The sequence below is a fragment of the Narcine bancroftii genome, chromosome 12, assembly GCF_036971445.1.
Source record: "Narcine bancroftii isolate sNarBan1 chromosome 12, sNarBan1.hap1, whole genome shotgun sequence".
Lineage (NCBI taxonomy): Eukaryota > Metazoa > Chordata > Chondrichthyes > Torpediniformes > Narcinidae > Narcine > Narcine bancroftii.
The window spans coordinates 76,633,784-76,653,817 of NC_091480.1; the positions used below are offsets into that span (position 1 = coordinate 76,633,784).

At 42.6% G+C, this 20,034-nt stretch overlaps 1 protein-coding gene across 1 annotated transcript in view; it reads left to right on the forward strand.

Moving 5' to 3' along the window:
* LOC138746662 (plexin domain-containing protein 1-like) overlaps positions 1-20,034 on the forward strand; it is a 182,259-nt gene that overhangs the window by 80,843 nt on the left and 81,382 nt on the right. The window contains exon 8 of the mRNA XM_069904948.1: positions 599-680. Coding sequence (XP_069761049.1) covers positions 599-680 — 82 coding nt within the window. The remainder of the gene's footprint in view (positions 1-598; positions 681-20,034) is intronic.

A 20,034-nucleotide genomic window follows, 5' to 3' on the forward strand; every position in this document is an offset into this window, starting at 1 on the left:
TTGAAAACAGATGAGAATTTTTTTTTTCAGCCAGAGGGTGGTGAATCTGTGGAATTCATTGCCGCAGATGGCTGTGGAGGCCAAGTGATTGGGTAAATTTAAAGAGGAGATTGGCAGGGTTCTTGATTAGTAAGGATGTCAAAGGTTATGGGGAGAAGGTTGAGAGGAGAAACACATCAGTCATGATTTGAATGAGTGGGTGCAGACTGGATGGGCCAAATGGCCTGATTCTGCTCCTATATCTTAAGAGAGGCAATTCAGCTCAGGAGGAGGACAAAAGTACTGAAAACTGGTAGGTCAGCGCAAAGCAAAAAAAGATTCTGCAGTGTCCGACAGCCAGAGATGAAGTGCAGAACATTTCCGCATTTCTGAAACTTCTCTGCATGAAATGTTTACGAATGAAGCACTTAATGCTTTGAATCCCACAGAGACTTTTAGTTTAACCCTGTAAGTAATTATTCCAGGCTGATTCTGGGTAGTTCTCTTCTAACTATTTTGGTGCAGTAATTAATTCCAGGGATCCCTTAATTTTTTTTCTCTGTCTGTTTCCTCCAATAATTCACTGAATTCATGCCATCATCTCCTCTCTCTCACTCAGTGTGTCTGCAACATCTGAGTTGTAACGCCTGTGTCAATGCTGAGGAACGCTTCAACTGCAGTTGGTGTGGTGTGCTCCAGAGGTAAGATTCTCCTACCCCTCTCCATCTGTACATTGGAGCTCACTTAAAAAAACAAAGCGCTCAGCCAACATCTAGGCTTCCGATTGCACGATTATTATATATTTTCATGTAAAGGTCTTTGAATTTTCTCACACCTAAAAAACAAAGCCCTAATGTGTGTGAGAGTTTATTGTTATGTACATAAGTACTATGTACAGATGAATCAAAATTCTTGGCCTTCCTTTGTGCCATGTTGGTAAGGTAACCTCACTGACCAGGGTTGGCTGTTGCTGCATGGTCTGCTGAACTTTGGCCAGGTTTAGAAGCTAATCTGGAACCATCCAACCCCACTCTGGATAAACAAGCAGTGGCTGGGCAGTGTTCTATCCCAGATTCAGAGCTCTTTAGGAGGTTGTCATTGTTAGCCATTGGTTCTTACGTAGGTTCTAGCTCGGAAGGAATGAATGTAAAGGAAAGCACTTGCTACTCTGCGGCATCTTACGCGGTCTCAGGAAGTTACAAAGCACTTTCCAGTCAGTGAAGTTCTTTTCAAATGTAGACAGCATTGCAATGTCAGAAAATGTGTTGTTAATTTGTACAGAGCAAGGTCCCACAAAGAGAAGTAATGACATGCAATGTTAGCAGTGTTCGCTGAGGGATAATTATTCCCATGTCTGTGAGGAGAACACTCAAGTTCTTCAAGTAATTCCTTGGAAACTTTTACCTGAGTGAGCAACTCTAAATCTTCTTCAATTTCTTCAGCCAGTGGGTGGTGAATCTGGAATTTGTTGCCACAGGCAACTGTGGAGGCCAAGTCATTGGCTGTATTTAAGGGAGAGATTGAGAGATTCTTGATTAGCCATGGCATCAAGGGTTATGGAGATATGGCCGGGCAGTGGGGCTGTGGGGGGAAAAAAAACACACCAAAATGCTGGGGGACCTCAGCTGGTCTTTCAACGTCCATAGGAGACAAAGATAATATTGCCGACGTTTCGGGCCTGAGCCCTTCTTCCAGAAATAAGCAGAATGGGTAAAAAGCAGGAAATCTCAGAATTCTGCTTATTCCTTGAAGAAAGCAGAATTCTGCCTATTCCTGGAAGGAGGGTAGTCTCTGAGACACAGCATGGTAGCCTCTGAGACACAGCTGAGATTCTGTCTGCAGCGAGACGGGGTGGCAGACTCTTGAGGAACTGATTGCTGTTATCATTTGGAGGGGCCTGCGGGTTTGGGTCATTCAGACCGCAGTTGTTGTGAAGGGGCTTTGGCAGCGCTGAAAATGATCCAACAGCCTTCAACTTCAGTCGCAACACCATGGGTCATTTGATTACTGGACCCAGCCAGCCTCATCATTTGGAGCACCTCTTCAAATCAGACGGCATTGGGGAAGGGGAGATTGGGATAGAAAAGTAACTGGTGATGGGAGTGGATGGGAAATGAACATTTTTGGGCATGGCATCAGAAGTCTGACAACTGAAATGCCTACTGTGACAACCAGCTTTAAAATTGGGGGGAGCATTTTTTTTGTTTTATCGCTTTGAATGCTATTCTCTTTAAATCATAAATTATAATCATTTAGATTTTACATCCTTTCTCTCGAATGTCATCTGGAGTAGGATAACCGCAACCCCATTGCTCATTGATCCCTGGGGAAGAATAAAACAAACATCAAAGCAGCATCACTGAGTTATTTCATTCAGATATTAGAGACCCTTCCCTCCATTTGGACCCCCTCTGCAGCACTTCATTAACACCAGCTGAGGAAGGTTATTTTGGCCTTGGAGATTAACCATGAGATTAAATCATAAAGTCTGGTGGCATGTGCTTGGCATGCATTCCTCTGAGCAGTGGAGACAGAGGGTGTGATCTGAATCAGGCCATTAAATTTATTTTATTGGGTACGCACCAAGAAACTGTTCGAATGTAAGAAGAGAGTGCTGTCTGTGTTCATCATGAGAACAAGACTGTTTCAGGGTAAAGTCAGGGAGGTCATTTCATATGAAGGAGAGGAAAATTTTAGAACGTCGAACTCTCCAAAAGCTGTGGATTATGAAGGTCAATTCTACATTCAGTGGAAATCTATGAAGCCTTGTTGGGTATAGCTATAACAAAGGATGTGGAGTCGTGATGAACTGTTCAAGCCTTGAAAGAGTTAAATGGACCACTCTTTTCCAACACTCCTGCCAGTAGGTTAATGTACATTCAATAATTCATCCCAGAATGGATATCTTAATGGGAGATTAAGGGTTGCAACAAAAGAAAAACAAACTGCTGGAGGAACTCAGCAGATCAAACAGCATCGATGGGAGAAAGAAATTATTGACATTTTGGATTGAGACCATGCATCAGCACTGACCCGCTGAGTTCCTTCAGATCCTTGTGTTTGTTTTGCTCCAGATTACAGCATCTGCTGCTTCCAAGGACTGTAACACATCCTCTGACACCAATGCAAATGTAGCTTAGTTAAATCGGGCACCGTCTTTGGAGAAGCTTAAAGCAGTCAAATAGAACTCGTAAGATTCCACTGACAGGAGTGCCCTCATTTTGCAAGTCACTAAATTAAACTTTCCCCAGACCCGAGTTTGGCCAAAAGTTTTGGGTGACACAGTTAGCCTAGCGGTTAACGTAACGCTATTACAATGCCAGAGTCCCAGGTTTGATTCCCTCTGTCCATAAGGAGTTTGTACATTCTTCTCATGTCTGTGTGGGTTTCCTCTGGGTGCTCCAGTTTCCTCCCACATTCCAAAGATGTAAGGGGATTAGTAGATTAATTGTTCATCGGGGTTCACTTGGGTGGTGCAGACTCGTGGGCCAAAAGGGTCTGTTATGCACTGTATCTCCAATTTTTTTTTTAAGTTATGCCATTAAGCATTGCAATGTATTGTCACATCATATTCCACACATCAGCATGGAACGTTGCTTTAAAGCAGTGCTTCTCAACCTTTTTTCCCCCACTCACTTACCACCTTAAGTCATCACGTACTAACCACAGTGCACCTATGACATCCTATGCCACAGGTGCTCTGTGCTTAGCATGGGATGACTTTAGGTGGTGTGAGTGGGAAAAAAAGGTTGAGAACCACTGGTTTACAGCATCAGTTCAAGTTCAATAGAACGGACAGTCTGACTAACAATGGCAATAACAAAGGGCAGCTAGAGGAGCTAGCTGCTGGCTTGCACCACCAGCTCTGGTTCGATCCTGACCTCGGGTATATCTTCATGGAGTTTGCATGTTCTCCTATAACAAGATAGATTTCTTCCAGATATCCCAATTTCCTCCATCATCCCAAAAATGTGCTAATTGGCAACTGATTGGCTAATTGGCCCTTAGTGAGTAATCTAGTCCAGTGGTTCTCAACCTTTTTCTGACCATTCACATACCACCTTAAGTAATCCCTTACAAATCAAAGAGTTTGTATGGCATCCTGTTACTCAAGGAAGAATGTGTTGTGAGTGACGAAACAGGTTTGGTAGATCTCAAAGGCAAGGACTCTGAACACAGTTTTTTTGTATTGAAGGATTTTATTTTCAGAAAGCAGGTGTGGGAAATGGTAACTGAATGTAGCACATGTGTGCGTGCGCGCACACACACACACACACACACACACACACACACACACACACACACACACACACACACACACACACACACACACACACACACACACACACACACACACACACACACACACACACACACACACACACACACACACACAGTTTAGAGCAGCCGTGGGAAAGAAATAGTGGACAATTAATAACGAATGTGGGGAAAATAGCCTGGAGTGAAGCAGGGTGGTCCCAAGCTGGCAAAGAGAGAACAAAGAGCACATGGCACCTTAGTGCTGGAGGGTCAAGCCCAGATCATTTACAGGTAGGCCAATGGCTTGGTGACAGGAGGGTTAATCCAATTACAACAGCCAATGGCCCAAGGCCAAGTACAGGCAGGCTGGAGAGTCCAGTCCAGGAAATTTACATGGGTAAAGAGAAGTGCACTGATGGGTGGGGTAGAACCAAACCTTGATTGGCAGCTGGTGTGTCCTCCGACTAGGTAGGAGGAAGTGCTGTCACAAGACAGCCACGACCCTTCCCAATACAGTATGTGAGTGGAAAAAAAGTTGAGAACCACTGATCTAGGGGGAGTTGATGAGAATAAAGAAAAGAGATCATTCTGATGGGCTGACAGGTCTGTCCACGCTGGATCTCTTTACGATGATCAATGCAAAAGCAGGTGTAGCTAGCAAATAGGTATAATTAACAGATCAGAGCCCGTGAACTCCACAACTGTTACGTATTACGATTATTTGACTCTTTTCCTGGCCTGATTTGAAGCATGGAATTAAACTTCTCCCATTCACCCCAGAGTCAAAGAGTAGTGCAAAAGAGAGTTGATTTCAATGACACTTAGGTACACAGCTGTTCCAAGGCAGGAGGAGACCTAGCCTTTTGGTTTGCCACTCTGCTGCTCCAATCCTTTGATCTTTGTGCATTCCACTGGGCAGTTTTCTTCCCTAGTTCCATGTTGCCTCATCAGTTCTACTGCAAACAATGCAGAAGGAAATTGCCTTTTCTGCCATGGAGTCTGCCTGACCCACTGACTCTCTCCACTTGCTCATTGTTTGCTCAAGATTCCAACATCTGCAGTCTTTGTGTTTCTCACAAATTCTACCAGGGTATTCCCATTCTCTTTATTTTGTTTTTTCCTCTGATTTGATCCTCTCCGTCCCTTATTCCTTCTTTTATATTCGCTGGAATTTAAAAGAATGAAACAGGATCTTATAGAAACTTTTAAAATTATGAAAGGCATAGGTAAGATAGCAGGAGGTAAGTTGCTTCCATTGATGGGAAGACTAGAACCAGGGGACATAGCCTCAAGATTCAAGAGAGTAGATTTAGGACGGAGATGAGGAGGAACTGCTTTTCCCAGAGGGTGGGGAATTTACAGAATTCGCTGCCCATTGAAGCAGTGGAGGCGACTTCAGTAACTATATTTAAGACAAGGTTAGATAGATTTTTACAAAGTAGGAGAATTAAGAGATATGGGGATAAGGCAGGTAGGTGGAAATGAGCCGATCATCAGATCAGCCATGATTTCATTGAATGGTGTATCAGGCTCAATGGGCTGAATGGCCGACTCCTGCTCCTATTTCTTAAGTTCTTATGACCTCTTCATTGCTCCTTTTGTTTATTTCTTCTTTTTGTTGTTCTCTTAACCCTGTTCTCTTTAATCCAGTCCCTTGTCCTCTCATTCTTTGTCCTTGTCATCTCCTCTTGCTTTCTCACATATTTTCGAGCAATATCAGATTTCAGTTTTAAATTTCTCCCACTTGACCTCCATGAAATTATCCTTCCCACTCCTTGTAACCTTCCCCAGCTCCATACCCTTCCAGAATGTCCAAGCACTTCTTATTCTGGCATTTCATCATTCCAGAGAGTAATCACATCGCCGCTGGCAACCATAACTTGAGCCATTAAGTCCTGAACTGGTCTATGATCTTCCTTAATCTTTTTAATAATTTTCCACAAAAAAAAACATAGAATAATATACAGAAAACGTTCTTGAATGTAACAATCAAGTACTTTCAAATTAATCGACATTTCCATATATTGACAGTTACATTCAGTAAGGAAATAAAGTTAATGCATAAAACAAAAAAAAATCTAACTCTGATGAAAAAAAAAGATTTAAAAACCCCATAAAACAAAAACAACTGATCAATCCATTCTGAGAGTAATTTCAAAGTAAGTAGAAAAGAGATTGATCCTGAGTAAACACACCTGGGGAAAAAAACACAAACTGGAAGTGGTTCAATTTTGTTTATTAGTTTGAGTGATATGAAAATATTGAAGAAATGGTCGCCAGGTTTTTTTGAAGTAAAAGCTAATATCAAATGTCTGACTTCTAATTTTTTCTAAATCTAAGCCTGACATAACAGAGGAAAGCCATTGAAGGCAGATTGAAATCTTTCCATTTGAGAATGGTTTACATTCTTATCTTGAAAATGCTCTTCAAATTTTACCTCTTTTTGTCTCTTGTCTGAGCATCTCCATACATCGTATAAGTACAGAGATGGTGGAGAAATTCAACTAGTCTCACAGCGTCCATAGGAGGTAAAGATATATAAGCAGCATTTTGGACCTGAGCCCTTCCTTTCCATATGTGGCTCTATGCCAATTTTGTTGAACGTATTCCTGTGAGTTTTGAGCAATGTAAACAGAGCTCTTGTATTTAACAACCCTATAAGCCAGGATGTCAGCACTTTTGATCAGCTGATGAACTTGCTTCCTCCTCCCACTCCAGCATCTCAGGTTCAGTCCGAACCTTTGATGCTGACTGCATACAGTTTCCCCCACATATTCCTATTACCTCCTAACATACCAAAGATGCATAGATTTGAAGGCTTCTTGTACACGGTATAAGCACCACTGGCGTCAGGGGATGGGGGAATGCAGGGAGTGCAGACCGCACCCGGATGACACCATCAGAGGGGGTGACAACAAAATGATGGTCAAGGCTTTCCAATCTTGTAATATTATCAATTGAAAGTGAGTTGGAGAAAAGCATTGATTTCGATGAAGTGATTCACAAGTTCGCAGCTTTGAAGGTGAGGGAAGGAAAGTCCGGAGTTAGTCAAGATGGTCACTAAGGGCTGAAATGCTTGTGTATTTGTTCTTGTTTATTTTTATGGGCTTATTTCGTTTATGAGTATATTTCCATATGCATTTGTCTACAAGTTCTACATTACGCAAACCTAATCCATTAACGTATCTCAAGTAACAATAAAGTTTAACATTAAAATTAATATAATTTTGATGTGGTTCTTAAACATTGTTATTTTGAAATCTATCCTTTTCTTACCACCTTTTAACTTTAACCACATGTAACTGTGTAAATGTAAATACATTTATGCTGTGTGTATGATATTGTAATTTAAAGGTGTAATTTTGCTAGTTGTTTATCTCACTCCTATTGCCGTTATATATGGGAATTACAATTTACAAGTACAAAAAACATTACTAAGGATTCTGAATGGGAGGAGGTCCATGGGGGTGGGGATGGTGGTGGGGTAACACCAACCCTAGTGACATCACTGATAAGCACTCTTAATGTTTAAGTGAATGGGAGAAACTGGGAGGAGATCTTGTGATGGGAATAAATGGATGGCTGAAGGTCAGTGTGAACTAAGTGGGCCTGGTTCCATACACTATGACTCCATCATCCATTTTGAACTGTCTAATCCTTCTGTGTATTACCAGTATTGCTGTTAAATCCATAGAATCGCCATCATTAATTATATTGGAGCCGAAAAGAAAAATGTGCCCACTTTGGGTTATTTCAAAAAATTTTTGCAGACAGAACCCAACAGGATAAAAAAAAAGGGAGTGAAAACACAACGCTGGAGAAATTGAGCAGGTCAAACAGGGCACTTCATGTAGCAAAGATAAAGATACATAACCAACGTTTTGAGCTTGAGTCCTTCATCAAGACCTGCTGAGTTTCTCCAGCGCTGTGTTTATACTTCAATCACAGTGTGTACAGACTTTCACGTTTTACTCCTTGGATAAAAAGGGAGTTCTCCCATATTGCCCACCTAATCAACTCGACAACAAGTCAAAGCAGAAATGTGTAAGGAGTAGAATTAGAGGACTGAAGCAGTTCATTAATCATTTAACAAATGAATAGCTGCTCAATCAACCAGAACCTGGATCCAGCAACTAAAACGCTTAACCGTAGAAAATATACAATTGGTTAAGGTTATCTGTAACATGAGGAGATTCTCATTGGATCCAGATCCAGACAGATGTGCTGTCGCTAAGAAGAAGCAGCTGTTGGCTTGTCTGGTAAATATTGATTCAGGGGGATTGCAGCTGCCTATCTCCCAATTTTTGCCAGTTTGTTTGTTGCTTTCTTAATACAGTAAAACTCCCGGTACTCGGCACCAATGGGGACGAGTAGATGCCGGATAAGTGAATTTGCCGGTTGCTTGAGACTGCATGTTGCGAGGATTGGCGACCAGACCACTAGAGGGCGCCAATTTTAAACTTTTGCATTTTTTTTACCTTTTTATTTTCCGCAATTTTTTTTCAGGTTGCTTGAGGCCACTGGTTGCTTGAATTACAGATTACAGGGATGTTACTGTACTTTTCATTCAAGTACACTTGAAAGTCCTTGCATCTTTGTGAGGAGAAATTAGGACACAAGAAATCTGAGGCAGGGCTCACATTGATTTAGCCTTTAGATTTGAATACCCTCTATAATCAAGGTCTGATCTGCCTAAGCCTTGTGTGTCAACAACACTTATTGTGGAACTTAATAACATTTAAATTGCAGCTTCCTCCCATTTTAATTGACTACACAAAAGCCTCTGACACAATGAATCCCCAAGTCATCATGAAAATGCTGAAAGATATTAATATCAACAGAAAAGATATAAGAATAATCAGGAATCTTTACTGGCAACTAAGTGCAACCATACGGATAGACGAGATTGGTGAATATCAGCCAATAAAGCGAGGTGTTAGACAGGGTTGTGTTCTATCACCAGACTTGTTCTCCCTGTACAGTGAAAACATCATGAGAACCATACAGGACCTACCTGGAATAAGTATAGGAGGACATTGTCAACAACCTCCGCTATGAGGATGATACAGTACTCAAGTCGTCACCTTTATTTATCGTTCATACCATGCTCACACAGAGAAGACAAGATAGCGTTTCTCCACGAGCTTATTTACATAAATATAAGTTAGAACAGAAGTTAAACATTTTAAAATACATTTTAAAAGTCCACAGTACCCTATCCACAACTCCAATTATCCAAAATCTGATTCTCTGAAATCCTCAGTTCTCAATTTTTTAAAAAAATTTCAGATAAATGAAGATATCTGAAATCCTCATATATCCAAATATTTTTCGGAGCTGAACTGACTGGGGACATTGGGCTCCCGGCAGCAGTGGACCTCAGGCCCCCGACGCTGGCAGCATTGGAGCTCATGCCCCCGGAGCTGACAGCAGTGGACCTTGGGCTCCCGGCGGCAGCAGCAGCGAACCTTGGGATCCCGGCGCTGGCAGCAGTGGACCTTGGGCTCCCGGTGGCAGCAGCAGATCTTGGCCTCCCAGCGCCGGCAGCAGTGGACCTCAGACCCCCGATGCTGGCAGCAGTGGACTTCGGGCCCCCAACGCTGGCAGCAGTGGACCTCAGGCCCCTGATGGTGGCAGCAGTGGACCTCGGGCCCCCGATGCTGGCAGCAGTGGACCTTGGGCTCTCAGCGGCAGCAGAAGTGAACTTTAGGCTCCCGGCAGCAGCGGGGACCTCAAGCTCTCGGGCATGAGCGAGGCCTCGGTGGGGAAGTGTTGGAGATCAGCAGTGGCCAGCATTTGTTTGGTGAGAATTAAGCTTTATTTTAATGCTTAAAAAGGTTTCCCTTGTTGTTTGTTGTTGTTTTAACATGTTACATGTGATTTGCTGTTGCTACTGGGCTGTTTTTCTTTTAAATGATCAGTTATCTGAAAAAACCGTTTATCCGAAATGGGCCTGGTCCCAACCATTTTGGATAATCGGAGTTGTACTGCATGTTCTGGGAATTCAGGAGCCTGAAAGCTTGAGGGAAAAAAACTGGATGTAAGGGCCCTCCTACCAGATGGCAGAAAGAGAACAGTTTACGTGAGGGATGTGTGGAGTCCTTCACAATGTTTATTGCCTTTCGCCTGCATCGGGTGTTGTAGATGTCCTTCATGGTAGAAAGAGAGCCTCCAATTATCTTTTCCACTGATTTCGCTATCCTTGCGGTCTGAAGAGGTCCAACTTCCAAACCAGGCAGTGATGCAGTTGCACAGGATGCTCTCGATACATTCTCTATAAAATGTAGTGAGAATGGAGGGTGGGAGATGGACTTTCCTATGTTTTCTGATAAGAAACAGTGAATTAAATTTATAGAAATTATTATCTACCATCAACACAGAGACCGAAAGACTTGGCCTAATTTTAAACAAAGAAAATGGAAGTAATGGTAATATCAAAGAAACCTGATATTCCAAAATGTAGGATCGTATTGGGAAATGAAATCCTGAAACAAGTTCACAACTTCGAGTTCCTTGGATCATAGGGAATATCTGATGGTAAATGCAAAACAGATATAAAAGCAAGAATAGCAATGGCATGAATAGCATTTATAGAAATAAGAAACAAACAAGAAAATAGAAATTGACATCCGCCTTAGAACACTCAGCTGCTCCATTCTTCCTATATTGATGTACGGCTGCGAGTCATGGACCACCACAAATGCAATGGAGAAAAGAATCAACGCAGCAGAGATGTGGTTTCTCATAAGAATAATGTCCATATCATATACGGACAGGATAACAAATGAAGAAGTTCTACAAAGAATGAGAACAAAACGTACATTGCTTAAAAGAATCAGAAAACAGCCATCAAAATTCTTTGGACACATCATGCGAAGAGATACATGAGAACGTTTAGTTACGACTGGAAAGCTGGAAGGAAAGAGAAGCAGAGGCCAACAGAGAATGAAAATGATCGACGGATTAACATCACGGTTAGAAACAGGGGAGGCAACAACTACAATTCAGAGGGTCAGAGACCATGATGGATGGAGAGACGTGACCGCCCGCTCCAAATGGCAAGGCACTTGAACGAACCTCCCATTTCCATGGACTCCTCCACATACACGGAGCCATCTCTGGGAGCTTTACACCTCACTATATGATGAATGGGGAAAGAAGAAGAAAATGGGGCTGCGGGAGGAACAGGTGAGTACATTCTCTCAGCTTCCCCCATGAACTGAACTCCTGTTTCCTCCCAAATTCCACGTCCTATATTCATTGAAGTTCATTTAAACCGGCAAGCTTCATAGGGATCTTAACAGGGTAGACTTTGAGATGTAGCTTCCCTCAATGGGAGAATTGATCTGGGCAAAAACACAGAAATACTGGAGGAATTCAACAGGCCTCACAGCGTGCAGAGAAGGTAAAGAACCAATGTTTCAGGCCTGAGCCCATCTTCAAAGTATGAGGTAGAGGTCTGACAGACAAGGTCTGTGTTCCTTCAGCATGTTGAAGCTGTGAAACAGCCCAGTAGCAACAGCAAGTCACGTGTAACAGTGTTTAAACCACAACAAAACCAAGGGAAGGCTTTTTAAGCTTTAAAATAATGTTTAATTCTCACCAAAAACAACCTGAACAAAATACTGTAAGATAAATCACCAAACACTTGAAATTCTACTCACAATCACATCTGCAATTGCAAAACCCTCAAGTGCTCCATTGGAATCAAAAGGGCAACTCAGACATGCATATGAACACACTGGGTTTAAATTTTTTCAACCAGATCGTTGTAACAATACTCTCTTTGATAGCTGAGGCTGACGGTGTGGATGTGTTAAAGTTAAACATGGACAATTAGAGGAGGGAGAAAGGATTAGAATGAAATCTGGAGCAACAAGTTAACATTTTGGTCAAAAGATGTGAGGAATATGAGGTAGAGCATTTCAAAGCAGAAAGTACATTTTAAATTTTTTAATTTAGACATAGACATTCAATATTGTAAACAGGCTCGTTCGGCCCATGAATCTGTGCCACACAAGTACCCCAATGGACCTAAATCTTGAAGGGTGGGAGGAGATCCAGAGAGCCCAGAGGAGACACATGCAGACACAGGGAGAGCATACAAACCCCTTACAGACAACCCCAGATTAGAACCCAGGTTGCTCATGCTGTAATAGCGTGGTGCTAACTGCTAAATGCTAACTGTGTCGCCCCAAAGTAGATGTAACTTGGGTTACGCTGCTTGGTGGAAATAGAAGTAGTCAGGGCTTTCATGAGAGTATCAGACAAGAACTTGAAAGGGAATAACTTACAAGGCTACAGAGAAGAGCAGAGACAGGAATAAATGGGGCTCCACTACAAGCCTGTAGCCATGATGGAAAAAATAGTCTCCTTATGTACCACAACAATTCTGTGATTCAACAGTCCAGAACCATGCAGAATACTTTATTTGTGGTAATATTCAAATGAACAGGGATTGAGGTGGAGCACATGGGCAGGTGAAGGCATGAGGGGAAGGCAAAGCTTATTCCTTTCCCCCAAGAATTAGTCTGTTCTTATTTTTGTTGACTCATTTAGAAGTACAGCAAACAGTGAAACATCGATACTTTGTTCATGGATCTGCCTTCAGGGAGATATTTGGGAGGGGGCTGTTCCTTTAGCAGAAAAATTAAACAAAACTCACTGCCAAAAGTTATCATCCTGGCTGGGCTGAAGAGAAGCACACAGATGCTCACAATGTTTCAAAATGGCCCTGTTCCAACTGCTGCCCTGACTTAACAGACAGGATAGGGATGAACGAAGCTCTTAACAGTCTGATATTGTAGACTGGAGTGGATAGGGATGAACGAAGCTCTTAACAGTCTGATATTGTGGACTGGAGTTCTCTGCAATAAAGTCTGAGGTTATGTCAGATTCCATCAATTTGGACAAGCACATTTAATGAAGCATACCCAATGAAATATTTCAGAGCAACGTAGCTACCTAATATTTAAATGATCCATATAATCCTATTAATAGTGAATTATTTTGGAAAACATCTGGGGATCTTCATGCTTCTCTGGGTAAGTGCAGAGCCTCATGCCGAATTGAGCGGGATGCTCTAGGATAACACATGAAATCCTTACCCTTGAACCAGTTACATTGAAGGAGAGGTGGATTTTTGGACCATCCTTCACCATCTCAAGACCAAAAAGCCTTTCAGAGTGAAGGATTACTTCTGAGAGGAAGTTGTTTCAGTAACTTAAGAAATCCCACAAACGACAGTGTGTTTGTGTCCAGGCCATCTAGTTCTACTGAGGTAGACAGCAGGACGTCAAAGAGAACTCCCCTGTTTCCTGAGATGAAAATGAGGCCTTATTATAACCTCACTTCTGAAAGGCAGCACCTCTGACAGTGCAGTTTTTCCATAAGAATGTGAGAAATAGCGCAATAGCGGCCCATTCGCCCAGTTGCTTCATCATTCATAAGATAACTGTTGATGTTTGACAGTGTAACTTCCTTGCATAAACCAGATACTCCCTAAAAATCTACTTATCTTTCCCTTACACATGCTCCATGACTGAGCCCACACAGCTCTTTGCGTAAGTACTTCTAAAGAAACACTAGTCTTGGGTATCAAAGTTTCTCTCATATTAGTCCTGAATTGGGGATCTTTTATTTTGAGGTTGTGGATCTTGGATCCAGACACCCCACCAAGAGAATATATCAACCCCTGTGAGTGATTTCAATATGAACTCACATTCTCCTAAAGTGAAGAGAGTATAGGTTCAGTCTTTTTAATCACTCCTCAAAGGACAAATCCCAGCCCCCTGAATGGCTCATCCAGGAGTCAATCTGTTAAACTCTCTTTGTAATTCTATCTGTTGCATGTATATCTTTCCTGAGGTATGGTGGTCCAGATCTAGACACAGCAAGCTGTTTTTACGAGGTTCGATCAATTTTTACCTAGTTGGGGAATTCAGGGATGTGGCGAAAAGGCCATTGGGAGAGATGAGCCTGTCATCAGATCAGCCATGATCTCATTGAATGGTGGAGCAGGCTCAATGGACTGGATTTCTTATGTTCTTTTGTACTCTTGTATCAAATCATCTGTCAATAAAGGACAACCTATTGTTTGTCTTCCTAATTAGTTATTGACCTTAAAGTTAATTTTTAGTCATTGTTCACAAGAAGAACCAGGTTCTTCTGAAAACTAACCCTTTTCAATCTCTCACCATTCAATGAGTACTCAACCATCTTACATCCTGCCACAGAGGTGGATCTCACATTTCCCACGTTCCATCCCACTTTCTGTGTCCTTTCCCAATTGCTTAGACTGTCTAAATGCACCTGTTCTCTAACCCCTCAGAGGTTCCCAACAGCTAGAATCCTGTAGCACCTGGCTAGTTGGAGCCTCCCTCCCAGCTCAGAAATAATCTGTTTGTTCCAACTCTGTTTTCGGACTATTATCAAAATTCAATCCATGCAATATTTTACTTCAGTCCAAGGTACTCTTGTAATAATTACCTCTTATGTGGAACCTTATGAAGGATAAGACCATAAGACATAGGAGCAGAAATGTGCTATTTAGCCTATTGAGTCTGCCTCTGTCATTCAATCATGAGCTGATCCATTCTCCCACTCAGCCCCACTCCCAGGCCTTCTCCCCATAACCTTTGATACCCTGGCTAATCAAAAACCTATCAATTTCTGCCTTAAATACACCCAATGGCCTGGCCTCCATAACCACCTGTGGCAACAAATTTCATAGATTCACCACCCTCTGGCTTAAGAAATCCCTCCACATCTTTGTCCTCAGTGGATGCCCTTCAATCGGGAAGTTGTGCCCTCTTGTCCTAGACTCTCCCACCATGGGAAATAACCTTTCTACATTAGTGATCACAGACAAAGGAACAGAACCAGGCCACTAGGCCCATCGGGTCTGTTCCATAAATCTACACTAAACTACTCTGCACTAGTTCCAATTTTTGGCCTTTTCCCCATAATCCCTTTACGCCTTCACTAATGAGATATTTGTCTTTCTTTTTTAAAATACTCCCAGCGATCTGGCTTCCACTGCTGTATACCGCAGCGAGTTCCACATATCCACGACCCTCAGGCTAAAGAAGTTCTTCCTGATCTCTTTTATATGGATAACCTCTAATTTTCAGACTATGAATAGTATTCTAATATTTCCACTGGTAGACTAGGCTTGTATTATACGTTATCTTTTCTAATGGAATACAAGACCTCCTTTCTGAATGCCACCATTGAATACTCACGTCATTTTCTAGCTACAGCTAAAGCCAATCTCAAAAAGCAATTTATCTAATCTACTCTGAAAGTCCAAATGAACCCTATCTATTGCTTTATCCTTCTCTATTGTGCCTTTCGTAAGTCCATGTCCATTTCTCATTATTTAAATAACCTGCTTAACTGCGTACCTATTCCAATATTTTACATTTTACTGGCATCAAACTATCCGCCTGTAATATCTGCATTTTTTGCTCTTGCTTTTTTCTCAACTATTGGGTTTGCATTTGCAAATTTCCACTCTATGAAAATGGTTCCGAACTCTATGGAATGTTGGAACATGACAGCCAGAATGTCCACTAATGGTACCGCCACATAATTCAAATGCTGGGATGCAAGTCTTCAGGTCCTGAGAATTTATTATCTTTCTGCTCCATTAACTTCTCTGATATTTTGTTTTAACCCATGCTAATGTCATTCCGATCCTCATTCATTCTAGACCCAGTCTCTATTTTTGCAGGAGGTTTTCCATATAAAGAAAGAGAATTTTCATAAATATTTCTCTGCTCTTTCCTCACCATATTTTCTCCTGGATCAAATCAATGTTTGCTAATCTAACGTTACCTTCTGCTAATCTTTTTTTCTTTTTTACACATTCAGAGAAGATTTTTAATTTAAAAAAAATTAGGGATGTAGCACGCAGACAGACTCATCTTATCCACGACCCTGTGTCGCCCAAGTACACTCATGTGACCTACTGTCCCTGTCCGTCATTGGAACGTAGGAGGAAACCGGAGCTCCCAAAGGAAACCCACACAGACACAGGGAGAACATGGAAACTCCTTACAAACAGCACAGATTTGAATCCGGGTCACTGGCGCTGTATCAGCATTGCACTAACCATGCTGCCCCATGTAGCCTATTTGCATAGTTGACGCTAGACTATTCCTGTGCTCCGTTATCCCTTCTATATCAATATCCTGGACCTCCTTTGATGAAATTTAAAGTTTTCCCAATTCTCAAGCACACTGCTCTTTTTTTGGCAACATTGCAAACATATTTATTGATTTAATGTTATCTTTAAACTGTTAGCCATTTCCTCTTGGGTCTGTGTGCCTCAGAGAGATATACATTTGTTGTCAGCTATTCATAAATTCTCTAAATAACATCAATTGTTCATTACCTGTCATATCTTTTTATGTAGTTCCCAATCTACCACAGTCAACTCATGTCTCACACAAACTGTGTAAGGAGTTCTATCAGTATTTCCTAAAGCACCCTTAACCACCAGAATGTTGATTACCTTTCCTGACTGCACGCCAACAACCTTTGAAGTAGCGTATATAAATGTGCTGGAGAAACTCAGCAGGTCACACAGCATCTATGGGAAGTAAAGGGCAACCAACATTTCGGGCCTGGGCCCTTCGTCAGGAATAAGCAAAAGGTCTCTCCAGTATGCTTGCGTATTGCACTCGACTCTAACATCTGCAGACTTTCTTGTTCAATTTTGAAGTAATATGGTGATCTCATTGGTTTTTCAACAACTGATCTAGGAAGCCTTAATTTTTTTAATTTAAACTTAGACATACAGCACGGTAACCGGTCCTTGTGGCCCATGAGCCCGTGCTGCCCAATTTACACTATCTTGTAATGACCTTGTTGTTTTTTTCTATTTTTCTGAATTTTCCTTCACTGCCTTCCATCGAGATTGCCCCATCACCTCAGAACTTGTAAGCTTAAAGGCACATGGATGCAAGAGAAATAGAGGGTTATGGGTGTGAGGCGGGGAAGGTTTAAATTGTTGTGGTGTAGGTTTACATAGGCTGGCACATCATTGTGGGCTGAAGGGTCTGTACTCTGCTGTAATGTTTGATGTTCTATCTTTGGTATTAAGAAAACCAAGGGATGTGGGATTAGTACAGGAAAATGGCACTGAGATCAAAAGTATTAAAAGTCAGGGTGCATACAAACAGTTGAATGGTCTGTTCCAATTTCTTATGTTCTTTATAGTACCGGATTTTTGTGTTCAGCACGTTGAATTCCAAACCTGTCAGACACGAGATGTTGATACCTTTGGGATGCTTGTCAAGGTTACTAGTTACTACACATCATCTGGAGGAAAATGTGCAGGAACCCAGTAACAGGAGGGTCCAGGAAGAAACGATAACACTTCAAGATCATTACAGGAAGATTTCTTCTCAAGTCTTGTGATGCGCTGTTAGCCAGAATCAGACACACACAAGGTAAAGACTGTACAACAGGCTTTAATCCACAAAGACCTCCACAGAGCCAGGCTGGCAGGAGCTGCAGCAACTCTGAGTGAGGCCTCGGGAGGCCGGCGCAGGCTTATATCCCGGAGGGTGATGGACACCCGACCGAGTGGGGCTTGATCCATTCAACCTGTCCCCTTACATTCCTGCAAGTACAGAGGTTGCCCCCTGCAGTAGGCCGGTGGTGGACCACCACGAGTTTACACAGCAAGTCAAGCAACATTCCAAACCAGAAACACAGATGCAGTTTCTGACAAGATTCGTGCCAAGATCAAAACACATACATATGTCTGTGCCTCAAGAGAGGAGAAATAAAAGCAATGAAGGCAGGAAAACATTTATTCTAAAATAACATTTAACATCCATGCCTAAACATACCAACAGAAACCACAGATTCACATGGATGGTGTCCTTGGCATACACAACGGCTAATTTAGAAAACTGCAACCATCTTCTCATGAGACTTATATTGACACTACGCATTGCCATGGTCTTACATTCAGTATTAAAAACTTCCCACCCAGTTAGAAGTGCTCAGTTTCACAAAATGGCATTCTCTTCAAAGGAGGTTCATTCTCTTAAGAAAATACAGAGGATGAGGTCACTTGGCTCCTTGTGCTTGCTTGACAGTTCAATGAGATAATGGCTGAACTTTTAACTTAGTGCCACTTTCCTACACTGACTCCAGATGCTGTTCATTCCATCCATCTCTGTCTTTTACCTACTCAGCAACTGAGGCTCAAGGGCACCCGTGGGCAGAGAATTCAAACAATTCACCACTCTGTGGGTGAAGAACTTCCCTCTTTCCTTCTATTCTTATTGGCTGCCCTTTTAGGAGTGTCAAAATCAGGTAGACGCTCAAATAAGAAAGTTGGTGGGGGGGGGGAGAGAGGGGGTGGGGGGGGAGGGGAAGGGAGAAGGAGGGGGAGCACAGATTAGCAGGTGTTAGGTGGATACAAGTGGGAGGGGGAAAAAGAGAAAGGAGCTGAGAGTTGATAGGTGGACAGGGCAGAAGACTGAGAATACTAGAAGGCTGGGAAAGGATGGGAAACTGGAGGAAGAGAGAGGGAAAGGGAGAAAGTGGAGGAGGAGGGGGAGGATTCATGGAAATTGGCAGTCAATATTGATGCATTCTGGTTGGAGACTGCCAAGATGGCATATGCTTCCAATAGATGCTACGTGACTTGCTGAGGTTCTCCAACTTCTTGTAGTTTTTTTTTTCACACATACAACATGATAATAGGCTCTTCCTGCTGCCCAAATTTTCCATTTAACCAACACCCCTGTACATTTTGAAGGGTGGGGGGGAAATTGGATCACCAGGAGGAAACCCAGGCAGACACGGGGACAGCGTACAAACTCCTCACAGACCGCACCGGATTGCTGGTGCTGTAATAGTGTTGCGCTAACAGGGCCCCTTTATGCTAACTGGGCCCCTTTAAATCCCTTAAATTTACAAGTGGCCTTGACCTGGCAGAACATGGAGCCACGGACAGACATGTCAGTGTGGAATTGAAGTCATGAGCCACTGGGGGGTTCTTGCTGTTGCACCAGACGGAGCAAAGGTAGTGAAGGAAGCAATTTCCCCGATCTGTGCCGTCTCCCTAATGGGAAGGAGGCCACACTGGCAAGAAATGCGACCCCCCCCCCACCCCACAGATTCACAGATGAAGTTTCACATCACTTGTATGACAGGCCCTTCCATTCCTGCAAAACCACCGTGGTGCAATAAATACCCTGCTGGAGGCATTAGGTACGTCGAGCAGCATAACAGTGGGAGCACGAGACTTGATGAAGGGATCTGACCTGAAACACCAACAGTTCTTTTTCTCCCTTTGATGCTGCTTGACCTACTGAGTTCCTTCAGCAGTTAGCTTTTTGTTTTGTTCCAGATTTATAGACCCAGGTTAGAATCCAGTGCTGTCTCCCCGTGTCTTCATGGGGTCCCTCCGGCTGCTCCAGTTTCCTCCCATCCTTCAAAATGTACAGAGCTTGGAGGTTAATTGAGGCAACCGGAAGGGCCTGCTATTGTGTCTAAATTAAAATAAAACCTTATATTCCCTGTGAAGTACACAAAAAGTTGGAGAAACTCAGCAGGACGTGTAGCATCCATAGGAAGTAAATTCCACCTTGGCAGTCTCCAACCAGATTGCCACAATATCAACTGCCAATTTCCATGAACTTCTCCCCAGTCTCTCCCTTTCCCTCTCCCTTCCTCCAGCCTCCCATCCCTGCCCTTGCTTGGAGTCCTTTGTGCCACTAGCACAAGGTACACTGTAGAGGCCGGTAGTGGATTTGGTCACCCAGTAAG